Below are 20,795 nucleotides of genomic sequence, written 5' to 3' on the forward strand. Positions count from 1 at the left end.
AAAAGAAAATGTAGAAACCTTCATATTGGGTTCATGAAAGTCCATACATCTGCAGTTATTTTGCATGTAATACACTAAACCTAAGACTTGAGCTTGGACATTTTATTTTAAGGTGATGTAATTGTAATTCTGGTGCTTACTGCTATTTCATTTTTACAACTGTCTCCTTTGTTATCACTTAATGGTGTAATTTACTGTGCTGGAGCCTTTTTATGTAAGTCATCATTTACCTGTACCCTGTCAGGACCTCATAGACCTCTGGATGTAACGGAGCAAATACTTATTGCTGAGTAAAGATGCTGGCTGAATTCAATGGACACCAAGCATTTACATGCTTCTGACAAGCCAGTACAGCTCTGAGCATCCTTCAGCTGTGAGGACTGTGGAGGTGTAGCCCTCCTCCAGCCTCCTGGCCACTATGGAGGTGTTGGGTCAGGGCAGTCTCCTCATCTGGGATGTTGTGCTGGAGCTCTGCCCCTTCCCTTTTCACGACACAGAGTTACAGTGACAGTACAAACATCACCTTGGATGTCTGTGTGTCTGGCTACTCTGGTATCACAGTGCTGTTTTCCAGGGGTTTCCTGTTGGTTTCCCCAGGAAGTTGTCACCTCTCCCGAGTGCCTGCTGGGGTGCTCGGTGCTGAGCATGGGCTGCTCCTTCGCAGCCAGAGCCAAGGAAGGTGCAGACAGGCTGAGCAGCATAGCTCCCAAGCCAGGTGTCAGACAAGAGCATATTTCCTCCTCACTTTCCAGCCTGCTACACTTGTGATGGCTTCAAAGTGGCTCCTCTTTACTTCCTTGGAGAGAACTGAGGCTTTTTTTGTTTTGACAGCAGAAGCCTGGGAGATTTCCATTGCCTGCCAAGCCAGCTTGGTGCCCAGTTCTTTCTGCTGATGAGATTGTATCAATTAACCAATGATTAATTACTTAAACTGTTTTACTTAGCACTGTAGTGGGTGCCTCTGCCCAGGTGAGGGCTGAGGAGGGGTCTCAGCTGGGGATGCCTGGTCTGGACATGGTGAGTTCCAGATGGTTCCAAGGACCCCAGCACAGAGAACAATTCAGTCCCTCAGCCAGACCACTGATACCTCAAGGGCACAGATTTAAGAAGGGAAAATCCCATGTGGAAGCAAAGAATGAGGAAAAAATTGTGAGGAGGAGAGGAGCTGCAGGTGAAGGAGTGAAACTAAGCCTCAGGAACAGGGGTGGCATAAGGGAAGGTGTTTTTTTTGTGTTTGTCACGATCCAAATATATTTTGATCAGCAGTGCATTAAATTAATTTTCCCCACATTGAGTATCTTCTGCCTGGATTAGTAGTGGGGAAGTGATCTCCCTGTGTCTACTCTGAGAAACCTTCATCTGAATTTCTTCACCTGACCTTTTGTTCTTCTGTCCCCTAACAAAAACTTGAGGGAACCCTACGTCTGCACTTTGTCGTTAACCAGTAAATTACCCTTGGTTGATGGCAGCTGACTGATGCTGTACTGCCAGGCACAGCTCAGGGTTTCTGTGATGGTTGCTTTCCTGAGCTCTTGACAGGCTCCTGCTGTAACAGGAGTATCAGGCAGAAACTCTCTGCAAGGTCATTATCTCATAATTAGTAGGCTTCAGAGAAAATTCAGCTTCATCCACATGTGACACTGTTGTTATCTATTCCAAGAGAAAGCAAGTCAAGTTTGTAAGAAAACATAAACATGCAGAGTTATTGTGACATGAGTGTAGATAATGTGAGTTATTATAAATTAAGCTCCACCTGGTTTATCATGAAAAAGTCTTTGAATCAGTGTCCTTTTATTTCAAAGATTCAGTATTCTCAGCCATAAAAATATTTCTCGGAGAACTCAGTCAACCATTAAACTGACTAATTGAACTGGCTATTAAGTACTAATAAGTAATTAGCAGCTTTATAAATAAAACAAGACCAGGAATTATGTCTGTAGAAGGCAAAGGACAGTTCTCATTATTTATTTATTCATTAATTTGTTTATTTGTTATTGTTATCATCATAAACTTTAAGGTGTGAATGACAAAATATTAAAATTAAATAGCATCTGCATTTGCAGCAAATGTTGGATGACTCCTTTGCCACCTACAAATTTTACAGCATTTCAAACCTTTTTATACTCTAAGTTTAAAGATGTGAAAAAACCTGAAGTAAAATTTGGAGGGGAGAAGAGGAGTCAGCATGTCCCTGTCAATTCAAGAGTCTACAATTTGGGTGTGATGAGAGCAGAAAGTCTGGCTAGGAGCAATGTCTGTGTTGTAATCTAGAACAGTTAGTTCATTTGTTTTTCTCTTTCAGGTTGAGTTCTTACAAAGTTTTCCAAGTATTTACATTCAAAAATAATGACTCCCAAGAAGTCAGTTGGACTTCTGCCCTTGATCTCAATGGGTCTTGATTTCGTGCTGTTTAGCTACCCTAAGACAATGGCAAATGGATTAATTTTAAAAGCACAGTTATATTCTGCTTGCATAAACATTTATCTGGCTGCTATTCACATTATTATGAAGACACTGTTATATAAATCTCTTCTTTTGAAGTTCATCATTATTTCCCTTTCTGAATCTGAAAAAGTAGATTTTGGTTTTTAAATCTATGTGTGGCTATTTAATTAATCTGTTTCTAAGACTTTCTTCATCTTTTTTTTTTTTTTTTTAACAAAATGTTTTGTCTGATGCCAACAATTTGTGAATCACAGATGGAAATAAGTTTCACTCCTCATTGACAACACTTCTTGTCAATTAAAGCAGGGTTCTAGAACATTGTTTCTAAATAGCTGCTCCAACATGAGGTTCCAGGGTGAGCAAAGGGGAGGAGAGAATGTCAGCCTTGCATTACAGACTGGAGTTGGGGGAAAAACAAACAAATCACTTAGCAAACAGTTCTTTGTTTCATGTATAGCTTAAGGTTTTAATGAGTATCTGCCTATCTCTCTTCTTGCAGTTAACCCCAGTTGGAACAACCATCTTTACAGGATTTTCTGGAAACAATGGTGCTATTGACATTGATGATGGTCCAAATGGCCAGATAGAATATGTTATCCAGTACAATCCTAACGACAAGGTAAGGGCATTTAACTTTTTTTTTTTTTCAATTACGTACATATATGTACACTTAGAAGCAGCAAATGAACAAGAAGATTGAAGTATTGAAACTTTTCACTGAAGTCAACACGAGTGACAGGTATCTACTGAATTACAATTAGTGCTATACTTTATAAGGGGGTAGAATTTAATAGTGGCAGTATCAAGAAATAATTCACTGGGTTTGTTGTTGATTTTTTTCATAACTTCCTGCTTAGGAAAAATATTGACTTGCTATATCTACATATTTTGAGGACAGAGATAATTTCTTGAGGAACTTTGCAGCACCTTAAGCCATAGTCTTTTCTGGGGAGCACTATTTCACAAAAGGCAGTGTCTTTTTGACAAAAGTGGAGTTAAGTAGGTTTTTTAAATTATATGTTGTCCATATTTGGAATTATTTAATTTTGTTAATGTTTGAAGTAGTTTCTTAGGGATTAAATTGATTGGGCAGACCTGAGCAGTCTTCTTGACTTGTGAAACTACTTAAATGAGTAAAATTACTGTCACATGATGTGTGGGTTCCTGGTGTTACATAAGCAGCTGTTCTATGTACCGGCAGGCAGAATTTATCTCCAAAACTTTATAAACAAAGGCAAGTGTTTTCTATGGAAATAGTGAGTACATAGGTGTTACAGTAACATCATTTTTCAACTATTTGCATAATAAAAGTGTTATAATTGATTGTTATTCCACTACTTCAAATATTTGAAATGGAAGGAATGACAGGAATGGACAAGCCACTTTAAATTCACAGAAAAAAAACAAACAAACAAGCTTTGAATTTTTAAGTCTTTTTTCTTATACTTAACCTAGTGTTCTTGACAAAACCAGCTCAAGTAATTTCTTCCATTTCAGCAGAGACTATGAAAAACTTTGGCACTCAAAAGATAACCCAGAAATTTTAATTTACTTTTTTATATAAAACAGTTTATCATAAATTGAGGATATTGATATTCTGAAAACAGTAATAACTTTAAAATATTCAAGCACCTTAAAATATTATTTCTGCTAAAATACATCACACCAGAGAGAACTAGAATTGTTTTTAATTTGCTATTAAGTCATAGCATTATATTGCTCAAAGGCATCCTGGGAAATCATTCCAAAAGCATTTCCCACCGTGGTTGTAGCCTCAAGTCCCACAGAGAGGTCTGTCTAACAACTAAGCTTATTAAAGCATTCTTAAGTGGCTTGGTCTGGTGCTTTGCCACAGGAAGAGTTCGAAACTATTTCCTAAAACTTTACTTTCCTCTCTTAGTGAAAACTGTTCTCTTGGTGACTGTGAAGAACCGTGAGGGATTTCTATGGCTGGAACGACTTCCTTGGAGTAGTTCAGAGCTTTATTGCATATTTTCCTGACTACTTTTCTGTTATATATCCTTTATGTGCATAATCTTGCATTTACCTAGTGATGTGTTTTGTGCATGTGATCAACACTGTAAGCTGCTTCATCTCAGCTGTCATCTTGCCAAAAAGTTACTGCCTAATATCTGTTCAAATGGATTTTCTTCCTCAACCTAGGGAACAGTTATAGCACACAAATTATGTATACAGCTTAGTGTGAATTTTCTCTACTTTTCTATTTCTAGGATCCCCCTGTATTGTGTGAGGAAGATGCCTTCAAATGTTGTTTGGTGACAGTGATACAGTCTCCTGATGTAGAAAAAGCAGGCAGATAATAGCTCCTAATTTTCTTGCAGACTAATTTATGTATTTGGAAAGAAAACAACCTAGCAAAGCCATCTCTAAAGACAAGAGATGTTATTCTAGAAATTCAGTTTCATTAATTTATTTTGTTGCTTTATTGGGAAGATATACAAAAGTGAAGTGAAAAAATGACTGCTGATTATACTTGACATAGGGCTGGGCTCTGGCTATTTTGTGAAGAAATGCTATGAAACTGAGCTGTTAGAAGCTACAGATCGAGTCAGTTAACTTTCCCAGAAGATTGTCTTGTAATGCAGAGTGGATTTTGATATCTCAGAGCTCTATTTATACCTGAAGGTTATTAAGCCAAATGTCATCCTCAAAACAAGTCTGGACTCCCTCCTTATTAGCTCATGTTACTGAGATTCATTGTGTTTGGCTTGGTGAGCATTGAAACTTAAAGGTTTGAGTTTGTCTGGAGTTCAGGAATACACATAATGCTTTTGCTCTACTGATTTTTCACATACCCTCTCTCTAGAGAGTAAATTGAATTGTTATCCCGGTAATTTTCCCCATTTTAAATTTGCTGGCCTGTATTCAAGATTATGGGCCAATAAGTGTTCTGAGTTACGAAGACTGCTGTGCCAAAATCAGCTTTTTTTTTCTCTGTTTTGAGTTGAGGGGAGAAGCAGTTTTATTCTTTTGGAGTAAGTGGATGAAAAAGTAGCATCAAATTCCTGAGTTCCATCATGCACTGGTTCGTTTCAGTATTGGATGGAAGTGCAACTGAGACGTGGTGGGGTTGTGTGCATCTTTTAATTGTCTTGGAGCTTTGTTACAGTTTGGGTTGCAATGGAAACGGAGTTTGCAGAGAGATCACAGGATTGGTCTGATGTGGTACCTTCAGTAGCTATGAACAAATCTGAAAGTTAAGCTTCAAGTCACCACTGAATGATTGCATTTCTGTGCTGTGTTGGAGCAAGAGGGAACTCCAGTGTATTAATATTTTCATTAAGCAGCACTTAAGTGAGTCTAGTTGGATATTGTCCCTGTGCTGAATACTTCATCATCCTCATGTGAGCCAGATTAAAGAGGAGATATTAAGAGATCCACTTCATTACACTTTTTATCTTGTATTTGATACTGTTTATAATAGTGAGGAAAAGTAGATTAAGTCAAGCCAAATTGTAGAAACTGAAGGCCTGAAATCCCAGCTGACCAGTAGGGAAAGCTTTTCTGAACAGACCACTGCAAATTCAACATTGCAGTGATACTTAGACCTTAGTTCACAGTTGAAAGTAGTAACGTATGTGCAAAGAATTTGAGAGAGTTCGTTTAGTGTGGGGTTCTGATGGAGCAATTTGGATGGGAGAAAACAAAAATCTTGAAAGTTTCTGACATGGAAAGGACATGTAGTTTTGGTATGTGAGCCAACAGATCATCTTGTTGTGGCCTACTTGGAACGTGTTTTAACTTTGAAGCATATTTAAATTTGTCATACTATTTTAACTTTTGCAGGCTTCCAACAGGACCTTTGATATTCCTCTCACTTTGTCTGGAGCAGTAGTTCTGAGGGAAAGACTAAATTATGAAGAAAAGACTCGTTACTTTGTTATTGTTCAAGCAAATGTAAGTATGGGGTTTTTTTTAACAGCTGAAATGAAAACTTTTCCTCATTTATGCCACTTCATTTGTTGGTAAATTAGAACGCTCTGAAGCAACTTCCAGACAGCTTGCTGCTGATTTCACCCATTGGTGTAATTTTTCTGATACTGCATTGTAGGTACATTTTACATCCCCTTTTCTACATATTTTGTGGCATGCTCAGCTTTTCCCCTTTAGAAGATAGGCTCCAGGGGTATCTCAGTGCTTTTTGCACTTAGAAGTTTCTGTAGATACTTTCTGGCCCACACAGTCATGGCTGTTATAACAAATTGTTTTGCTTGGGTAGTATAACTCACTGATCTCTCGAGCAGGAATACAGGAAGGCTCAGAACTGATTTGGCTGGTTGTTTTTTTAATAATTTATCACCACTGCTTATTCACAGCTCTTTTACTTTGATGTCAGAGCTGTGAGTTTGATGAGACACTGCACTCCTGGAAAAGTAACTGGTGTGCTTGAGCCTGTTGGGTTTTCAAGAGAAAGGCAGCAGTGCCAACACCTCTCATGGAGAAGGAAGTCTGTCACACTGCAGGAGCAACTGGTGAAGGCACAGCTTGGGATGCTGGTAGCAGTACTATAAAAGCAATCTTGTGTTAATTGGTCCATTTGCACAAAGAATCACAGAATTTTCATGGTTGAAAAAGACCTCTAATATACTGAGTCCAACTGTCAACATCTTCCAGCCAGTAAAAGAAAAGATATTTATCTATATCTGTACCACCATGCCCACTAGAGCATGTCCTGAAGGGCCTCATCTACATGTTTTTTTAATAGTTCCAGTGATGGTGACTCCACTACCTCCCTGGGCAGTCTGTTTCAACACCCAGCTACCCTCTCACTGAAGAAATTCTTCCTCATATCTAGTCTAAACCTCCCCTGATGCAACTTCAGGCCATTTCATTCAGTCTTATCATTATTTACTTGAGAAAAAAGGCCAACATCCACCTCCCTGCAATCTCATTTCAGGTAGTTATAGAGAGCAATAAGGTCTCCTCTCAGCTTCCTCTTCTCCAAACTAAACATTGCCATTGCCCACAGCCTCTCCTCATTGTACTTGTTCTACAGACCCTTCACCATCTTAGGTGCCTTCACAGAATCACAGAATTGTGAGAGTTGGAAGAGATCTCCAGAGATCATCTAGATCAACTCTCCCACTAAAGCAGGATCACTTAGAGATCCAAACTTGCTCCAGCAACTCAATGTCTGTCTTGTAGTGAGGGGCCCAGAACTGAACACAGCACCCAAGGTGCAGCTTCATCAGTGCCAGGTATAGGGACAAGATCTCCTCCCTTCTCCTGTTGACCACACTGTTCTTGGTAGAAGCCAGGATGCTGTTGGCCTTCTTGGCCACCTGGGCACTCTGCTGGATCATATTCAGCCAGGTTTTGACTAACACCCTGAGGAGCTTTTCTGCCTGGCAGCTTTCCAGCAAATGCAGGATCTGGCACTTAGCCTTGTTAAGCCTCATATTATTTTCCTTGTTCCAATGATCCAGCTTGTCCAAGTCCCTTTCAGTGTACATCCGTACACAGGGAATTGTCACCTTGTGGAACTGGGTTTGACACCAGAGCTGTGCTGATACCTTCTCCATCATACAGAGGCAGGTTTGAAATGTCTTGCAAGGCCATGTGTTTTCTCCTCAGACGTGCTCAAATGGAAATTGAGCTCAGTAAAGTTCTAAATGCTCAGAGACAACAAACTAGAATTCAAATAAAGCCTCTAATTAAGCTCTCTAGCCTAGCTTATTAGGACTTTCTCTTATGCATTTTTCCCATATTATAAAATACTGCAAATTTAATACTGCATTTAATTCTCTACAGTATTATCTACTATGCAATCATACTTCTGTTCCACTGATTACATTAGCAGTGATTTTTTTATTGCTGTTAAATCCTGAAGATGCTAGATGAAATTAATTGTTCTGTATCTGCTTTGGTCCAGTATTACCCAAAGACACATACTGGGGGAATGTAAAAAAAGATTAGTTGATGATGAAGGCTGCTGCTTACAGGTAGTATTGTTTTTCATTGTTGACCATAAAGAAAGATACATTCAGAAATTCCCATATTTAGTAACTGTAAATGTAAAGTTGTTCCAAGAAGTAAGTGAACTTCAAAGTAGGAAAAAATATGTATCCAGTCTAATTCAGAGCAATGACCAGTTGCTCTTACACATACTATGATACTAAACAGCATAAATATTTTTTTTTTAAATGTCTCTCTTCTGTCAGTGTTATCTTAGAATAGGAGGGCAAGATTAACTTGTGGCCTCTGCAATATTTTATTTTTGTAATGAAAGCTATCACAGCAGTTCTTCCTCTGTGCAAATGGAAATATCTTTGACTGTGAAAAATACAGGGTAGTCATGTTTTTTCCTCACTTTGATAACAAAAGAAGAAAGAAGAGCTGGACTGTTGTTAGTATATACACTGTTCAGTGTAATAATCCATCTATTTCACAGAGTTCATGAAAACATGATTATATTCTGTACCCTCTGGGAAGAAAAAAAGGAGACAATAAAGAAATTGCAATATTGAGTGGTGTCTTGAGAACTCAAATGCTAAAAAATAAATTAATACAAAAATAGTAATACAAAAGAAAAGCCGAACCATGAAGCATTGAAAAGTCCCTATCATGCAGCACGGAGAATTTTTTTGGGATACAGTCTTGTAGCTGCTTTGTTGTGGACAGAAGTGTTCTTCAACCTTTGAAATATGAGCAGTATAACTCATTCTCTAGGTAGATAAGCTTTCCACATGGAACACAGTTTGGAGATCTTAGACCAGTCTCATTGCTGGCTTCTGGCTGGTTTGTTTAGGGGCAGGGAGGGAAGGAAAGTGGTAAATACTTCTTTGTGGCATGCAGAGGTGGATTGAGCATTACAGAACAGACAGGGCTTCTCTGCAGATAGTTGAAAAAGTTGTTACTGCTTATGCTTTCTATTTTTGTAAGTTAAAGCCCTTTTACATATTAATAAGATTTGATAGAGCTGCACAAGGCAGTATAAGAGTATATTTCAGACTAAAAGTAAGGCACAAGAAACTTTGATCTTCTATAGATATGCTGCATTCTTATAGATTTAACAAGACCTTTATTCTTTATTCTAAGGATCCTTATTTCACACATTGAACGAGAATTACTTTCTCAACACTGTGTTGTTTCAGAACCTTTACCTCTTAATTGTATTTCTGAGCCTTTATGAAATTAAAAGCTGTTGATCTGAGGTTGAAGTTTTATGATGTGCTGTTTTCTAAAGCCTGGATAATTATGATGCTTGTATGTCTTGTTTGTAGCTTTAACTTCACGCACTGCTGGAAGATTCTGAATTCAGAGAGTCTCACCAAATATAACTCATTTGCTTGACAGGACAGAGCCCAAAATCTTAATGAGCGAAGGACAAGTACAACCACCCTAACAGTAGATGTGCTTGATGGTGATGATTTGGGACCAATGTTTCTTCCTTGTGTCCTGGTGAATAACACTCGTGACTGTAGACCTCTCACCTACCAAGCAAGCTTGCCAGAACTGACTGAGCCTGTAAGTCCTCTTGATCTTTTTTTCCATGTTTTACATGTTTGTTTTGCAAGCAACTGTCATCCTTGTCTATGGATGCACTTGAGAACTATAACCAGCACACAGGCTTTTATACCATGTTTTATGTGCTGAACAGACCAAAACCAAGGTAAGATATATGTAGGGACAGATGGTGTAATTCTAACTTGGATACAGTAGCAAACCCTATACAAGGGCTGGGTCTTGCTGAAATTCAGTAAATTGTGGAATTACTTTTCCTGATCTGTGTTTTGCTCTTGAAATATCCTGAAGGAGCACTTTTGAGGAGGGGCTTGACATCCAGTCAAGGTTGTTACAGACTTTAGGTGACAGATTTTTGGAAGAGGAAGTACTAGCCCCAAGCATTGATTTTTTTTGCTATTACATAGTTTCTGTCAAGAGTAAGATCTATTTATTCTATGGATGGCCTTCTACTAAGTGTTGGTTGATACATCAGTTAGGATAAGGATAAAGGTCAGCATAAGGCTCATTTCACACTGGAAAGTACAAAATAAATCACAAGAGGTTGAGAGCTTCAGCAATTCTTGATGCAAGATGGCTCCAACTCCCCTGTCTACAGGAGGACTGCTGTTTCATATAATGAAGATGTGCATCTCTGTGATGGATGAAACAGAACTCTAAATTTCTTAGCTGATACTGATAAATGTAGGTGTGTAGTGAGCGGAAAAGGGGAAATGGTTTCAAACTTGAAGAGGGGAGATTTAGGTTAGACATTAGGATGAAATTCTTCTCCTGTGAGAGTGGTGAGATGCTGGAACAGGTTGCCTAAGAAGTTTTGGCTGCCCCCTGTCTGCAGCCCTTTCAAGGCCAAGTTGAATGGGGCCCTGAGCAGCCTGATCTAGTGTGATGTGTCCTTGCCCATGCAGGGGGTTGGAACTAGATGATCTTTAAGGTTCCTTCCAACTCTGGCCATTCTATAATTTTGTTCCTCAGCTGAGCATGTAGCCTCCTCAGAGTTACTGGGGAACCCATACTGTGGAAAATGACCCCATTTTATCTGCACAGATCTGATAGGTCCCAGACAGGTCAAGCAGAATAACAGGTGTTTGGTCATTACCTACTTTTTAATCTGCTTATTTTAAGGTATAATGCAAGTCTTATAGTTTTCCTGATAAAGGTCTCTCAGATGGAAGGAATCCTGCTCTGTCTCCATTCATGCCCTTGGTCAGATACACGTAGTGCACTAAAAGACAGAGCAGGAACTGCTAAGGACTAAGTGTAGGCTAGGAAAAATCTAACTAATAACTAGGTGCTGCATTGCAAAATGTATTCATTCAACTACCTAAGCTCCATCTGTTCAGGTGTCAGCTTTTTTGGATTTTTTTGCAACAAACTGCACCTTGAGAAATCTGATCTATGGATTGAGAAACTGGCTCTTTTGAGAAATTACCAGCTATTTTCTGATTTTCTATTTCTAGTACTGCACCTATTTTGGTAAATATGAGCAGAGGAAGGATGTTTGAACCAGATGTTTTACCTTGGTACCTCAAATATTTACTTGGTTTCTCTATTTTAATTCATTTAGAAGATATAGATGGTACCTAAATTGGTTCAGGTAGTAAACATACATATTAGGTTTGTCCTACAAACAAGAGTATAATAAAATGCAAAGAAGCCTGAGCTATCTGGACTAGCCAAGGACTGACTCAAGTGATGCTCTGATCTGGCAGAGCAGCCTGAGCAGAGGCCCTCATTCAGAGGTAGGTTGGGGATTTCTGTATGTTGTGAAACTGCTGAGTTGCGTCATGTAGGCAAGACCCATCTGAGTCTGTAAGGCTGTAAGTCTGTAACTATGATGTTGGGTTATATAGAAGCTGATAGTGACCAATATACTCCTCAGAACAATTTATCTGAAGCAGCAGCTGTTGTTTTTAAAAGATTAATCTTCACTACACAGTAGGTGTTTCATCTTCCAGTGGTTTAGCAAATAGAACAAAATGCTGTTTGCTTTTCATAGAATCATAGAATCCTAGGGGTTAGAAGGGACCTCGAAAGATCATCTAGTCCAACCCCCCCTGCCAGAGCAGGGCCACCTAGAGTACATCGTGCAGGAACGTGTCCAAGCGGGTCTTGAATGTCTCCAGTGAAGGAGACTCCACGACCCCCCTGGGCAGCCTGTTCCAGGGCTCTGTCACCCTTACAGTAAAAAAACTTTTTCGAATATTCAACTTGAACCTCCTGTGCTCCAATTTACACCCATTACCCCTTGTCCTATCACTGGTCATCACTGAGAAAAGCCTAACTCCATCTCCCTGACACTCACTCCTTACATATTTGAAAACATTGATGAGGTCACCCCTCAGTCTCCTTTTCTCCAAACTAAAGAGACCCAGCTCCCTCAGCCTTTCCTCATAAGGGAGATGTTCCACTCCCTTAATCATCTTAGTAGCTCTGCGCTGGACTCTTTCAAGCACTTCCCTGTCCTTCTTGAACTGAGGGGCCCAGAACTGGACACAATACTCCAGGTGCGGCCTCACCAATGCAGAATAGAGGGGGAGGAGAACCTCTCTTGACCTACTAACCACACCCTTTCTAATGCACCCCAGGATGCCATTGGCCTTCTTGGCCACAAGGGCACATTTTGATTTTTTAATCATAGCCACTACATAGGCTAAAGGACTATTTTTAGTCCAACATTGTCGTCTTTTAGTTGCATTTAATTTTTCAATGAACATAAGAAGGATATTTAAGAATGTATAACAAAGAGCTCTTAAGAATGAATGATGCTGTAGCTTAAAAAAGAAGTCCTGCTTTACAGGGCAAGATACCTACTCAGCTGACCCCTAAAGTTAAGAATTCAACGTTACTAGCAAGAATAATGTTTTTGTTCAATCTTTTACAATTGCATATATTTAACTGGCTCCCAGTCTTGAATTTACTGGGGTAAAAATCGGATTTCCTTCCAGGCTTCTTTCCCTTAGATGGTCTAAAGCAGTTGGATACATTGGCAGTGAAGAATCAATACATGTGCTTTGTTTATGGTCTTTGGCTGGCTGAGGTGGAAGAGGCCAGCAAAATTAATGGGTTTCTTTGCTACCAGAGAGGCAATTTATTTTCCTGAAGAGCAGTATCAAGGTTTAGTCTATGCCTTCTGAAAGCTGTTCTGGCTCATGGAAGTATTAAGATTATTAAATTTGCTCCAAACTGGAAAGAGGGATGTATAATTACTGTTTATTTTGTATACTTGAAAAACCCTGGTTTGTGTTTCTGCCATTTTATCCCCCAAAGCTGCAGATCTTCCAAGCAAATTTTTTGCTTTCTGGTTGTGCTTGTAGGATGAAATACTGTGATAGTACCTTCTCAGTGTGAGCTTTGCCACAAGGTTCAGTGTTCTTCATTGATGGTTTTGCAGGTGTCACTATCACAATGTCACCAATGAGCTACTCTAATTAAGTGCTACAATGGCCTCACAGCTAAGCTCATATAAGCATCAGTGTCTTATATGCAGTGCCTGGGAGGTGCTTTTGCAACTTCGTAGATGAGGCAAAAACTCATAGTTCAGAGTAAATGAATTTTGGAAGTTTTTACAGCAAATGAGCTCTTCTAAATGTCTGCTCCTGTGGCAGGCAAATGGTGAGGGCTCAAGTGCCTCACCACTGGGGAAGCCTGGGCACAGAGCTAAGCTACCAGCCTGTGATCCATATCCTAGGTTATGGATTGCTTCCCTGGGAAGGGAAGGGCGTTTGCTTGGGAAGTGCTACCTGTTGAGTCCAATTCAGTTCCCATGGAAGTAGTGAGGTAAGCTGCTTTACAAGGTCACAGACTAGAAGGGAGAAGACATAAATCTGAGCTATGAGTCTTCCAATAAGCATTGCAAAATTATTATCTGGCAGAGAGGACAACAAAGCCCTCACTAAGACAGCATTTATATTCATTATATGAAGTTCTGCCTTCCAGTTCTTTGGTGTCATCTCCTTTAGGGGAATGCACAGTACAGCTTCAGTGATGTCTTACAGGAAACTAGCATAAACCTTTCAAAATTCCAGTTCCATAAGCCAAATATATTGTCTTTGAAAAAAAAGGTCTGCTAATTGGCCTATATACTTTTGTGTGTTTTTCCATAGCTCCTGCTGTGCTACTTTCTCTCTAAAACTGAATTTATTGTTGTTAGATAAGTTTACTTCCAAGAAAACCTGTATTGTTTGTTTGGATTTGGTTGGTTTAGGATTTTGTTTCTCTTGACTAGTTTCATATTTGCTTTAGTGTATGTGTGATCTAATCTGGTAATTTTTTTTTTACTATCTCAGAAAAACTTAAGTTAGCTTTTATTAACAGCATATGCAAGTCATAAAATGGAGTTTAAAAATCTAACTTCATGGACATCTCATAACATTGGAAAGATAATTTCTCCTCCTTTCTCCTTCAGTCTGTTCCTGTCATGCTTACTTTGTGAAGGTTTCATCCATTTCTATGGTCTATTTTTCCTCTTTCTTTTTTTCCATCATCATGTAAAGAAAGAAAGCCAATTAACAGCAAACTATAGATTAGGTTTATTTAATCAGGGTAATTATAAGTCTACATGAACATCAATATACTAAATGACAATTATGAGGCTTTTTTTGTATTAATATAAGATTCAACATTTTAAATACCTGCCTGCATTATAAGACATTACTTACTAAGGGACAGCTGTTGCATTTTTCTACATGGAAAGTATTTATTTTTGTACTAATTACACTCAGTATCCTTAGTAGTTGTCAGCAGGGACCTTACAAAATCTGTAGGCTCAGCTATGTTATTGAGGAGAGACTCGAGTAGGTGGGTTTGAGAAGAGGAACACCAGATGACAGGATTAAAAAGGAAAAAAAAAAAACCAAAGCATAGTGTGGTTGAGGGGAGAAAAAAAAAGTTGTTGAAAATCAGCAAGTGTCCTTTGAAGCCCCCAAGCTTCAATGATCAGGAAAGACCTCTTTAGATAGGTTAGTTTGGTTCCAGAGAAAGAAAAGTGACTTTTAAGAAGTGATATTGTAATCCTGCTGGGTAAAAGCCTCCCTTGATCAGGAAGGGAGTAACAGTATCCTGTAACACAGAGTTTTGTAACTGTGGAAACTGCAACCTTTTCTGGTAAGGTGAAATAAAAAGCTTTGCTCTACTGTCACAGAAATAAAGAGTTGTATTTTTTTTATTTATTGCAAAGCAAGGTCATAATGTATTCTGTATTTAAAACTAAGCTGAATCTTTTCTGTTCAATTCAGCAAACTTTTTTTTCAAAGAGAGGTTTTGAAAACTTCGTGCAAGGCACAAAAAGAGTTAATTGGTTTTCATAATGCAAAATATAATAAACCAACATAGTATTAAAAATTGTAGCTATTCTTTAAATTCATAAAACCTTCAATATATCTTGACTGAAAGTGCATCTTACTTGAAATCCAGTCACTTAAACAGTTCTCAGCTAGCAGTGAAAAAATGTTTTTTGCATCAGACTGATAAACTGTCAAAAATGATCAATGGTTTTTAAATCACACATTTTAACTTTTTATTTTTGTTGAAGCTTGTGGAGCAATCACAAGAGTTTTTCCTCCAAGCTAGGCTACAGCCATTTAACAATTCCTTCTAAAGTGATTTCTTTGCAGTTCCTTACTATCTGACTGTACAAAGCCCAATTCTCTCCAAACAGAAAACAGAAATTTTCTTATTGAGAGACATCATAAAACTTGCTGCAAAACAAACAAATCTTAGATTATTGAAAACTTGTTATATGTTTGGAAAAGTGTCTGAAAGTTTTGTAAACAAAACTGTGGCAGGTATTATTAAAAAAATAAAGTTCAGCAGAATAGTCTACTTTTTTTTCTTGGGATTGGTTTGTTTGTTTGGGGTTTTTTTTCCCCATATGTTTTTTGTACAAAAAATGCCTACCCGCAGAAAATATTTTATCCATGTATCTATTATGCAAACTAAGAGCATTTTTCTTGAGGTTGGAGACTAACTTCAACCTGAGCTTCCATATAGATTCTAAGTAAGATTTCTGTGGCACTGAAATATAGAGTATTTATAATTTGGCAAATTATAAGTTGAGTTGAAGTGAACATGTGTTAATCAGCTGTAATAACACCATACAGGGAAGGTGCCTCTTTTACCCATGTGGAGGGTTAAATCTCAGAGAAAAGCAGGAGTGCTTAATTCTGATGAAGGTTGTTTTCTTCTTGCCTTTTCCTTGTAAGCATGACTGATGAAATGTACACAGGGATGGAGTTATCCCTTTTGACAGCCAAACTTCAGAAAGCATAAAAATTGGTTAGGTTGCCAGTTCTTGTCCATTCATATTTTCTTTGTTAGATACAATACATTCAAACCCACAAATTTTGTGGCTACTTTAGGAAGCTGTTAGATTATTCTGAAGCAGTTGTTTCTCAGTCTGCCTTTTTTTTTTTGCCTTGTTTTTACTAAGATTTGTAATCTCTTATTGAAACACAGTAAAAGAGCTTTGTGACCTTTTGGCCTACTCTGCCTCTATAACCTTTTGAGCTGTGGTTGTGATTTAGTTGCATCAAGCATCAGGAAATTGAGATTTAATTTGTTTCTAATTATTAATCTCTCAGCAAAATAGATTCTCTCCCATTTTTGGAACTAATGCTAAATGCTCTTGTAGAGGATAGTGTTTAGACTTCATCCTGGAATTAGACCATGATGGAGCTCAATTATGTCTGCTGGCATAATTAAATGAAGTGTGGCTTGGGTTTGTAGCTTCCAGAGGAAAAAAACAAACCTTTAATCTTTGGGGGAAGTGAATGTTTCTCTTCGTACAAATATTTTGGTAAGGAAAAAGTGATTCTGCATATTGACTAGAGAGGGTCCAGCTCTGCAGTGGTACCTGGCACTGAGGCTTATGCTGAGATGGAAGGTAAGCTGCTGCTCTCCAGGAAAGTAGCTTGGCTGTTTGCAGAGACATGCCTTGCCCAGGCAATGTGCTCTGTCTCTCTCATGCATAATGTTGTGGGTTTTTCCTCCCCATCTGTTTTTTTATCTCTTCCTATATTAGGAAGTGATGTTAGCTCTGACTTCAGCTGTGTGTTTCTCACTAATCAATAGATGGGAATGCAGAGAATTCCTGATGAGCTGTGCAGTGTTCTTGCTGCCTGAGGATCTCTCTTACATTTCTGATTAATGAACCCATGGGTTCTTTGTATCTCATGGTTTCAGGACTTGATAGGAAAGAGAAATTACCATTAACGTGCTTTGGTTTTAAATAAATGTTTATTTGAGAAGACCAACTTAATATTGGTCTATTCAACTAACCAGCTGTTTCAGTTTCTCTGCAGTCTATGCAGCAAATGATTAAAGGCAAAACTTACATTTTGTTTAATATTTCTGCAGCCATTCTCTAATCAATGTAGTAGCTCCAGAGCATTGAAAAATCAGGCCTCCCATACATTATAGACTAGACTTTTAACTTTTTGCTTTCACTGTATGCACAGGTTCTCCAGCTTTCTGTATGAGCTCATTTTGCCTTTTCTTCACAAGTTCTTCTGTGCCTGAGCAAATGTTAGACAAAATAGCACTGTCAAATTGTTATTTGCTACTAAAAGGTAGTTTGTTATCTGTATTTCAAATATTAGGCTATTTATTTATTTGAAAAGTCTGGCAGTTGCTGTTAATTAGAATAAAATCTTGTAAGATAGCTTGGCAGTTGACAGCAGATGCTATAAGATGCAAGGATTCCTATGTATTTGCTAGCCAAAAATTATTTGATAGACAGGCCAATGTTGTCACTTCAGCCCTACTACTACAATTAACCAGAGAAATGCTTTTAAAATGGAGGCTATGTCTAAATGTTCTTGCTTCTAAATATTGCTTCTTGTTCACTAAATTATGAAAGAATTTCAGGTCAGAGCTTTGAATAGTCCCTCTGCCACTGGGTCAAAGATGAGAAAATTGACTCATTTCCAGATATTAATTTTTCATTAACAATTTAAGTAAAACCTGAAACCCAGATTAGGGAAGAGAAAATGAAGATGGATTTCCATGACATGTATGAAGTTGTTGGTGTATTTCTAATTGAAAAAGCCAAAATTATTATAGCCAAGTTATTTGCAGTTTAGTTGTGCAGCAGATAGCAATTTTTCTAATTAAGTTTAGGCATAGATGCATGATGAACTGATAGGCAACATTGGAAAACAATTCAAAAACAGTGATAAAATCCTCTCTTGGCTGCAATTTCCATGGTAAAGTTTATGGGTAAACTTTCATTTGTTTGTTGTTTGTTTTTTTCATTCTTTTTGCTGTAATAGCAGCCTACAGAAGTCACCAGATTGCTACTAAGTTCAAGGTAATGAGCAATGTTAAATAAGGAGTAGTGTTCACAGCAGACTTGCTAGCATAGGGGTTTTTTTTCTGACTTAATACTGGTGATTTCATATAAGCAGAGTCAAAATTGACAGCTTTGATAAGTTATTGATTATCTGCTGGTGCATGATAAAGAGTCCATTATGATTTCCCCCCATCTTTTCTGTATCTGTGATTGCTTGTCTCTCTCCCATGTGCAATATTGTGATAAGTAGGGCCTTTTTTTTAAAAAAAAGAAATGTCATTGGAAAGCAGTGAAGCCTGAAAAATTTAAAACTGCAAAGATGTGATGTTATAGGTAATTGATTTTTATGTATTTGGGAGTATACCAAGATAGCATGGCTAATTAAAAAGAGTTTCTGGTACAATTGTTGGTAACTCACATGTGGATACTGAGAACTGTGTGTCCTGTAATCTCTCTTGTCAGGCAGACAAGCACTTCACTTGCTTGATGTTTTCATAGGCAGGACAGTCACTCTGTAATCTGAGGTTAACTTGGGATTTTAGATACAGATATATTTCAGATAGAGGAGAAGTTAAGACTGCTGCTTTTCAGTTCAAGAACAAGCAAGACCATGCTTTTAACTTATAAAAAAGTTATGAATGTTTTAATAAACAAGCTGTTCCAGCTATTGAAACCACTGTTTCTTGATGAGAAAATTGGCAAGGCTGCAGGGTAAGTGAATATAGTCTGAAAGATGCCTTCCTGCTGGTTATTTTAACCAAGTTCATTTCAAAGTAGAGTTGAAGTCTATGGGTAGGAATAAAATGGTGTCATAGTTTGCTCTGAGCACAGGAAACTTGCTTAAAATGTGCAGTTGCTATGGTGGTGATGTTGCCTTGTACATTTGGTACATACCAGAAAAAGGGGGGAGAACAGTGAATTTCATTGAAAGAACAGGAGGACATGGCATTTTTAACATGTGAAAAGAGAACTGATTGAACATGATTTCCATGGGTTAGCTTTTCATCCTTCTTAAAATGCACAGGTGGAGGAAAAAGTATCAAGCTTGGCTGAAAGCTCTGAAGTTTTGGACAATATAGAGTAAAAAATTGGAAGAGGAAAATATACTTGCAGATCATCTTAGAAGTTGTATTTGGGGTGAGAGAAATTCTTGGTGTTTATTGCTAGGATTGCATTATCAAGTGACCTCTGATACATGGTGACTCTGAGGCTCCCTTGCTGGCACAAGAGGAGTGGGAGCTCCAGTGGTTCACAGGCACATTTTCTAGGTGTTTATCTTTAGTTGTAAAGGGAAATTTTAGACAGTTAATTTCAATGGTGATTCCTTCAATTATCAGGACTAAGAAGCGGAATAAACTTTGCAAAAATTGACTGATTTTTATCATACTTTTTTTTTTTTTTCTTATAGTGGAAATGTTCCATTAATTGCCTTATATTTATCATCATGGTTAGTAACTTACTGGGAACATTAGGGAAAAATATTCAATTCTTACAGCTTTGTCAGAAACTAAGAGAAAGAGTCCTGATTTTACTTGGCAACTGTGGAGCTGTAATTAAAGTAATTTCATTGAAAAAATGAAGGTGATTTGCTTTGATTCAAACTTGGGTCTGGCACATCACCTACATAAGCCAAATAAATTAAAAGAATTAGAGAGATCACCAGGATTCCTGGGTGGGTTTGATGTGTGTAGTACATAAACCACCTTCTTTCTGTATTGCAGAATCAATGCCAACAATTGTACTTCAATTGATGAAGTATAGAAACTGCCCAACACCCTAGTTGAAAAGATCTTGCTCTTTCATCCTACTGTATTCTGTGTTTGTTTGCCACTTTTCGTCTTAAATTTTGTTAGAAAGAAGAAAAAAAAAATACACCCGCTTCAAAATGAAGAAGAGATTAGCATGATGAGTGAGTTTACAACATAATTAGATGTGGACAGTAGAAAAGTGTAATTCCTCACATTTGGGCATTATCCCATATCTGGATTAGCAAACACTTTTATTTTCTGTGATGCCACCAAGGAGTTTTAGACTTGATGTGAGTGAGTCTTTCTCTCCTCAAAAAAACAGAGCTTCAGGAAGGGAGGGGGTGTCAGAGAAATTACCACCCCTGTCTTGTTCTGAGCTCCAATCTATATCTTGAATATATTATCAGCTACTTACACAATTTAATTGCTGTCTTGGCTATTTCCCATGACAAAAAAGCCACTTTAAATATGCATGTCCTTTTTCTATTTCATAAACTATATGTTTGTTAATGATGTGAATTTTTGAATCATAGAATATGCTGAGTTGGAAGGGACCCATCAGGATCATGAAGTCCAACTCCTGTCCCTGCGTAAGGCACTCGCAGGATCACACAATGTGCCTGAGAGAATCAACCAAACACTTGATGAACTCAGGCAGGATTTGTGCTGTGACCACTTTGCTGGGAAGCTTGTTCCATTGCTCAGCTATGCTTTGGGTGAAAAAACTTTTCCTACTTTCTAACCTCAGAAGTTTACCCTCCTTGATCATCAGCAAAGATGTGAGTGGAGATCGGAGGTCCTCAGCCACAGTGACCATGAGGCAATTGAAT

The 20,795-nt window shown here is 38.1% G+C and overlaps 1 protein-coding gene across 1 annotated transcript in view; it reads left to right on the plus strand.

Annotated features, from left to right (window-relative positions):
- The window catches only part of PCDH15 (protocadherin related 15), a 350,336-nt gene that overhangs the window by 122,754 nt on the left and 206,787 nt on the right, over window positions 1-20,795 (plus strand). The window contains exons 6-8 of the mRNA XM_030453000.1: window positions 2,945-3,064; window positions 6,253-6,363; window positions 9,763-9,933. Of these exons, the coding sequence (XP_030308860.1) occupies window positions 2,945-3,064; window positions 6,253-6,363; window positions 9,763-9,933 (402 nt within the window). The remainder of the gene's footprint in view (window positions 1-2,944; window positions 3,065-6,252; window positions 6,364-9,762; window positions 9,934-20,795) is intronic.

This window comes from Calypte anna, chromosome 6 (assembly GCF_003957555.1).
Source record: "Calypte anna isolate BGI_N300 chromosome 6, bCalAnn1_v1.p, whole genome shotgun sequence".
Taxonomy (NCBI): domain Eukaryota; kingdom Metazoa; phylum Chordata; class Aves; order Apodiformes; family Trochilidae; genus Calypte; species Calypte anna.